The sequence below is a fragment of the Pangasianodon hypophthalmus genome, chromosome 7 (assembly GCF_027358585.1).
Source record: "Pangasianodon hypophthalmus isolate fPanHyp1 chromosome 7, fPanHyp1.pri, whole genome shotgun sequence".
NCBI lineage: Eukaryota > Metazoa > Chordata > Actinopteri > Siluriformes > Pangasiidae > Pangasianodon > Pangasianodon hypophthalmus.
This window is the reverse complement of record NC_069716.1, coordinates 6,014,889-6,022,061: the sequence shown is the minus strand read 5'-3', so window position 1 is coordinate 6,022,061 and position 7,173 is coordinate 6,014,889. Positions and strand designations below refer to the sequence as shown.

The following is a 7,173-nucleotide window of genomic DNA, read 5'->3' as shown; positions in this document are numbered from 1 at the left end:
TTGAGCAGTTTATAGAAAATCATTTTGGGATTTTGAGACCAATTACCTTAATTACATTGCTTTTTGTTATTTTTCTTAACCCCCTCTCTTGTTATTCCACTTTTAGCCATGTTTGCATTTGCTCTTATTTTGTGGTTGGATTGCTCGTACCAGTATTGCTTCATACTTTGGGAAAATCCCACCCATACTCACCAAGCTGTTCCCCCATCCCAGTACTGCTGTCACACCCTACATCTTTCAGCTTTGCCTAAATCAAAGTCTGACAGATTTTTTGTCTTTAGTCTTTCCACTTGAATTGTGAACTTCTGAATGAAGATCTCAAATGATAGATAGGACAAATGATAAAAGCGCTGTGAGGACATATGAGAAGGAATGGACTCAAACAAACTTAGCTTTTAAAACCTACACTGAGATTAGAGGTAGTAGGTCAGGAAATCTAGTTAGTTAGTATCTCTTAGTGTCTACATATGTGTTACTCCATGTTTATTAGGTATACCATAACAAACATATCACTCTACATGTCCACTGATTCTGGATGCTGATGCTGATGGTACATGTATGAGAAAGAAAAGAAGATGGAAGAGCAAGCTTGCAATTTCATGTGATCATTTTGCCAACATAGAAATGAACTCCAGCAGTTTGTTATTACCCTTTGCCTAGGAGACATGTAGCAGCGAACAATTGAGAAATATTAGCGTTAATCTTAAAAACAGTCTGCATAATGAAACTTGGACTCACGAGCACATTTCAAGGGCTTCATATAATTGTTGACTGATTTAACAATGTGGCTCTCTGTGTATAATTTAGCCCAAAGTGCACACAGTAATAATCACACATGGTGTCTTTTGATAACTTACACTCACAACGCCAAGGAGCCATTTGATCAGCTGAGAATGAGTGAAAAAAGAGTCTGATCTCAGCTACCATATAAATGTTAGACCCAACCATACACCAGACTCCTAAACAAAAGTTATGATTATTTGTCTTTATTTGAAGTCTTTATCTGCTACATAATTTATTATTCATTTGCAGTTAAATTATATTTGTATATGTATAGATAAACCATTTAAATATTTTTTCTTTGTTGGTATTTATATACAAACCACAACTTACCACAACTTAAGTTCTATCTATCATATTGTATTGTATCCATCATTATCTGAAACTATATGCCAAAAGCTTGAAGCAACACTAATTTTGTAAATAATGCACAAAGAAATAAAAGAGTGCTTAATTTTTTGCACTTCTTAATTTAATTTAGTGTTATTGTAATTACATTCTTGCATCCAGATAGTCCTGATGGCTAGATTAACTGAATTGGGTGTATTTAATTATTTATAATATATATTAATTTTATAAATCATTGCTGTTGTCAGTAAAGGCTGCGATGGCTTGTTCTTAATCAAATTTTCTGAACAAATAAAATCTTTTGGAAAAAGTAAAAACCAGTAGACATATGTTGTATGTTGGTTGTTAATAATAATAATAATAATAATAATAGCACTGCTTACTTACACTTCGGAAAACATCCGAAGTCTGATATTAGCGGTTTCTTTTTTCAAGAGATTGAATGTTTTTTGTTTTTTTTAAGAAAGCTGTCTGTGAGGCCATGTATGAAAGTACTCAGATCTGTTGTTAAGCAATTAAACATGAGACAAGGATTGATCATTTTATATATCTATATATATATATACATACTATATATATATATATTTATATTTTATTCATGTATCTGTTTAGGAAGGATATCTTGTACACCAAATATCCCATTGGCAGTTAAGCGCATTCAATGTGTTTAGAAGCCATAAACAGTCACTTTTCTAAACAAACACAAATACAAAATAAAAATAACAACAAAATAATGGACTGCATGTAAATAACATACAAAAAATCCCATGCCTACTCAGTAGGTAACTACAGCATTCCAACTCCTGTAGATATGTACATTTCAGTTACAAAAATATAGATTTCTTTTTTGCTTACATCCCAAAAACATGAAGCAGTGCCCTCATATTGTTTCCCTTCGTTCCTTGAAATGACTTTCTGAATAAAGGAAAAAAAAAGGAGAAAATAAAAATCCCTTAAACCTTAAGGCCAGATGCAAAGCATCCATTCGCGCATATCTGTCAGAATATCTGCAAGGCTTCTCAAAAGGCACCGAAAATTTTGAAGATTTGATGCTTTTTTTCTCTGTAATAATTCCCTCCATTTAGCAGACCTCTGATGTCACATTTGAAACAGAGAGAGAGAGAGAGAGAGAGAGAGAGAGAGAGAAATAGTACCAGCGGATGATATTTACAAAACAAGAGAAAGTAACATTACTCTTACACATGCGTCAGAATACGTAAGTGCTCTTTATCCAAACAGAGTCAAAAAACTTATCACAGCATTTTCACTACGTACTACAGAATGTATAAAATATGGCCCTGCTCAATTTAGGATAATACAATGAAAATATTCAAATCAATTTTCACAACAATGGTACTAAAAAGTAAAAAAAACCAAAAAAAAAACAAAACAAACCAAACAAAAAAAAACCTCAAACATGGCACGTGTACAATATACATATACTGTAGCTTATGTATATTATTTAATGTCTGTAAATGCCTTTGACATTTGAGCTTGAAACCTGCAGGCATTAGTTTACAACAATAAGGTCCTTTTCCTCATTTATGTTTGTACACTCAAAGGAAAACCAAGAAACTTGCCAAAGCCTGTTGCTTTACTTTGTCATCCTTAAAAGTCTTGAAAGCCTCGTTTGAGGCAAGAGAATAAAAGAAAAATGTCCCTTTTCTTTTCAAATGTCTTTGAGTCCTTGACCATTTGAATATTTATCTCAACGTCATGGAGAGTGTGGCAAGAAAAGTGCTTTTGCAAAGGGAGAAATTGAGAGATTAACAAGTCTGTTAACACCTTCTCACCCTCTCAGATGGGAGCGAATGTGATGAAGGACCAGAAGGACAGGGTGGAGGACAGCCTCAGCAGATTTCACCTGTCCGTGGAGAAAGGGATGTCTGCATATCGGTCAGCGGGGTCGTAACTGGAGAGCTGTAGATGTTGCTTGCCACAGAGTTGGGGAAGGAGGTGGCCACAGGGGTCTGGAAGGTGGTGGATGGAGATGGGTAAGTGGTGGCGATGGAGGGAGACGGGTAGGATGTATGCACAGGAGAGGAATAGCAGGAGGCTACCGGAGAAGGGAAGGATGAGACTGGAGAGGGGTAGGAGGCGATAGGAGATGGGTAGCTTGACACAGGTGAAGGGACTGAAATGGAGACAGAGGTGATGGAGTTCTGTATGGTGCTGGAGACTGAGGAGGCTTTGTCAGCCTTCTTGTCCTTCTGCCGCAGGTGGATCTTAGTGTGACGCTTGCGCTCATCGCTGCGGGCAAACTTGCGTCCGCAGATGTCACAGGCAAAGGGCTTCTCACCGGTGTGTGTGCGGATGTGAGTGGTGAGGTGGTCGCTGCGGCTGAAGTTGCGCATGCAGATACGGCACTGGAAGGGTTTCTGGCCCGTGTGAATGCGGATGTGTCGCGTGAGCTCATCGGAGCGAGAGAAGCGCCGCTCGCACGTCTCCATAGGGCAGGCATAGGGCCGCTCGTGTGGTGGTGTCTTGCTTGGCCGGTTTGGGTACTTGCGCACACGGCTGGGCTTAATGAGCTGTGCCGGATAGACACTCTTCAGCTCCTGTGAGCCCGTCTGTGTGGCGAAGGCCTTGATGGTAGAGAGCGGTGTAAGTGAAGGCTGCTGCGTCTGGAAAGGCTTCTGCTCAGCCGGAGCCAGGCCGATCTCGCTCTGCTGCTGGGAAAACAGGTAGTCGGGGATCATGGGAACAGGGAAACTGGCACCACATGCCTTGCTGCTGGGGTAAGCTGGGGGCGGGTATGGCAGGTTGCTACCCACTGCTGATGGGAAATTGGCAGTAGGCTCAGGGAAGATGTCAGGGCTGGCGCTGGAGTAGGTTGGAGCGGCCGAATAAATGGGGTTGGGCTCACTCTGGTGCACCGAGCAGCTCAGGCTGGGGCTGGATATCGATGAGGACGATGTAGAAGAAGAGGAGGAGGAAGAGGAGGACGAGCTTGAAGTTGAAGCAGATGAGGAGGAGGGAACGACTTGGGAGGTTGAAGAAGATGTGATGGAAGTGGCGGGTGGGTTGACACCAACCAATCCGCTGACCAGGCTGAACAGAGGCTCCGCCCACAGGCTGTTGCTACAGTTGGCAGGTTCGAGCGTGAAGCGGCCCGTGTAGGAGATGGGGGGCAGCCGCTGAGGGGCATAGCCCTGCTCAGCCAGGGTCTTCTCACAGCTCAGGGCAATTTCTGGAAGAGTATCTACATAGACAACAACAAAAGAGAGAAAGTTGAGAACCATGTTCCGGATGAGTGTTTCCCTCTCAGCTGCTCTGAGACACATTAATGCACATTAAAGATCCCTGAGGTGTTTGAGATGGGAGACCCCGCTGGAAGCAGAGTCTGTGTTTCCCCACTCTCTCAGACAAAGCAGCAGGTGCTGATGGAGAAGCAGAAGGATCCCCCCCTACTAAACACATACACACACATTCGCTGCTGAGCTCTCCCCAACATACACACATTTACTGAGCTCCCTCAGAGACAAGCACTAGAGCCAGCACAAGCACAGCCATCTGCATTTATGCTCTCTCTCTCTCTCTCTCTCTCTCTCTCTCTCTATCTATCTTTCTCTCCTCCTCCTCTCCTCTTCCCCACTCTCACAGCTCTTCAATTCCATTACATGGCTAAAAGCAGCTGATAATTTAATCAATCTGCAGTTCAGCTGGTGCAAAAAAAAAAGCCATTTAAATTAACCTGCACATTTTAGATAGCTGATTGCAATGCATATCATCTGTCTTAATGATTCATTATAAGGATAACTTAGTTATTAAGAATGCTTTGATAGACAGATCAATTAAATATATATGATGAATTCCAAACAATGCTGCACAATGAATCATGATTTGGCTCTCAATGAAATTGCAGCAATGCTAAAATAAAATCCTTAAACCTCTTTTGCATTCAACTGTTTTGGAGTACATCTGAAGCAATTCATCTCATTCACCTTTCTGCAATAAATATACATTTCCCCACACAGCAGAATGGATTAATTCTGAGCCCTTACCTCCAGTCAGGTGGTCGTACTGCTCGCTGGGTTCCCCAGAGCCAAAGCCGGTGCCCTCGGGTGCGGAGGCGTTCAGGATCCCCGCAGAGTTGAGCATGATCATCTCCTCCAGCTTGGGGTAGTTATCCATGGGGGAGTGAGGGAAGCTCAGGTGGTCTGAGATCTGCAGAGCAGGAAGGAGCTCCGTCTTGGCTGCAGCCATCTCTCTCTGGAGTGTGTGTGGCTTGCAGAGTAGCAGTGACAGATCAGCAGGTAGCCCCTCTGGGACGAGAATGATGAAGATGCTGTGTTGCCTCTTCTTCCTCTCTCTGGCTGACCCTCCTCACTGTGTCTTGCTTGCTTTCCTTCCTTTTTGTTTTGTCCAAAAAGGCAAGAAAATCCACTTTTTCCCCTCAAAACGGATGATTCAGGGTGTCCTTCTAATCATAACACAAAAAAGCGTCAAATTTTGAATTTTAACATGGACCCTTTTCACACCAGATTGGGTCTTGTTCTGTTTCTCAGACGCTTTGCTTCTGTTATTATTATTATTTTCAGTTCAATTCTTTGTTGTTGTTTTAAACTGTACTTAGAGATTATATCGCACTATGTTGTCTATCAGCTATCTATCTGCCGTTGAGTCGCTTGGGCTCTCAGCGCTCTTTCCTCCGCGCCCGAGGTTCCCTGGTCCTTTATATACACTCCCTCGTGACGTAGATGTCCATATATGGACTGGAGGAAGCCCATATTTAGCACTGCAGCCGAGGACACATGACGCTCGCCCAGGGGAGAAGAAGAAGCACACCGGGGAGCTTTTGAACTTTAATGTCTGTGCAGTAAATGGAGAGAAAAAACGTCCGTTCTTTCTCCGCTGCAAAATCGCTCGAGTTAAACCCGGAAAGCAACACGCGCTCGGTAAATATTCGGGTTTCCCTGTCGCGCGCCGGCCGGAAGACCCCGCTCCGCCATGCCATATAGGGTCATGACTACATAAGGACCGATTCCGGTGGGTTTCCACTTCCCTGTCCTTTTTTGGAGTTTCCTGGTGTCGCGCTGCCAGAGAGCGAGAGAGACTGAGAGAGACTGAGAGAGAGAGAGAGAGAGAGAGAGAGAGAGAGGGTTTGGATTGCAGCTGAAGTCCAGCACAATAACTCATGTCAGCACTATTTTATGTAGCTCGCTCCAACATTTATGAGAGACAACTTTTCCCCCACTAATCTCCAACCATGCATTATTTTTAATGCCCAATTTAAATAAAGTTTATTTCTTTCTTTATTTATTTCTTTATAAACACAAGAATCCTTTTCGCTGTTACTGTTTTGCACGCAGAATAAATAAACTCGGAATATAAAAACCATGTCCGCACTACATTACAAAAAAAAAAAAAAAAAAAAAAGCCACCATAGGACGCCACTGCACTTAATGTAGGTGGTATAATAGTTGGTTTGGGACACAGCCCGAGTCTTCTGGGCTAATTGCGGTTATTTGTATAGAGCGTTACTGCTCCAGCGTTTATTAGTGAAAACACACACACGGTCCTGAGCTCTCACTGCGTGCAGATGTTGCTGTTATAACTAATGTCTCCCAGCAGTTTCTGTGAAATAACCCTGTTTGTGAAATCCCCGATCCCAGATCTGATTAGTGAAGAGACAAACACACTTCACCCAGCTGCAGCACCTAAATAAAACTTTCCGTATTCTGTGAATTGTTAGGTTTAAATATTCAGGTGATTTGAATCATAGTAGCCTATGATTAATACGTGGAAGAAATGTCATTATATGCATTAGCACCTTGTAGGTCAATTGTTTATTCTTATTTATAAACATTCTGGGGAAAATAACTAAATAATAATAATAATAATAATAATAATAATAATAATAATAATAATAATACTAATAATAATAATTATTATTATTATTGCTTTTGTTGTTATTATTATTATTAATTTATTATTCATTGTTTATTTTTATTTATTTATGGGATATGACTACATTTATTAAGGAAGAGTTTATGCTTGGATGGTTATTATTATTATTATTATTATTATTATTATTATTATTAT

General features: G+C 41.2%; 1 protein-coding gene across 1 annotated transcript; it reads right to left on the bottom strand.

Annotated features, from left to right (window-relative positions):
• Positions 1–1,661: 1,661 nt before the first annotated feature.
• Positions 1,662–5,797, bottom strand: egr1 (early growth response 1). The gene is made up of 2 exons (XM_026940601.3): positions 5,133–5,797; positions 1,662–4,330 (listed from the first exon to the last, which is right to left on the bottom strand). The coding sequence occupies exons 1-2, from the start codon at positions 5,332–5,334 to the stop codon at positions 2,979–2,981; spliced, it is 1,554 nt and encodes a 517-aa protein (XP_026796402.1). The 5' UTR covers positions 5,335–5,797; the 3' UTR covers positions 1,662–2,978.
• Between the last annotated feature and the right edge of the window lie 1,376 nt (positions 5,798–7,173).

Bases quoted from the DNA above. Each gene is read 5' to 3' on its own strand.
- egr1 (XM_026940601.3), bottom strand. From the start codon at position 5,334: ATGGCTGCAGCCAAGACGGAGCTCCTTCCTGCTCTGCAGATCTCAGAC. The intron at 4,331-5,132 runs GTAAGGGCTCAG...TTGTCTATGTAG, and splicing joins GTACGACCACCTGACTGGAG to ATACTCTTCCAGAAATTGCC.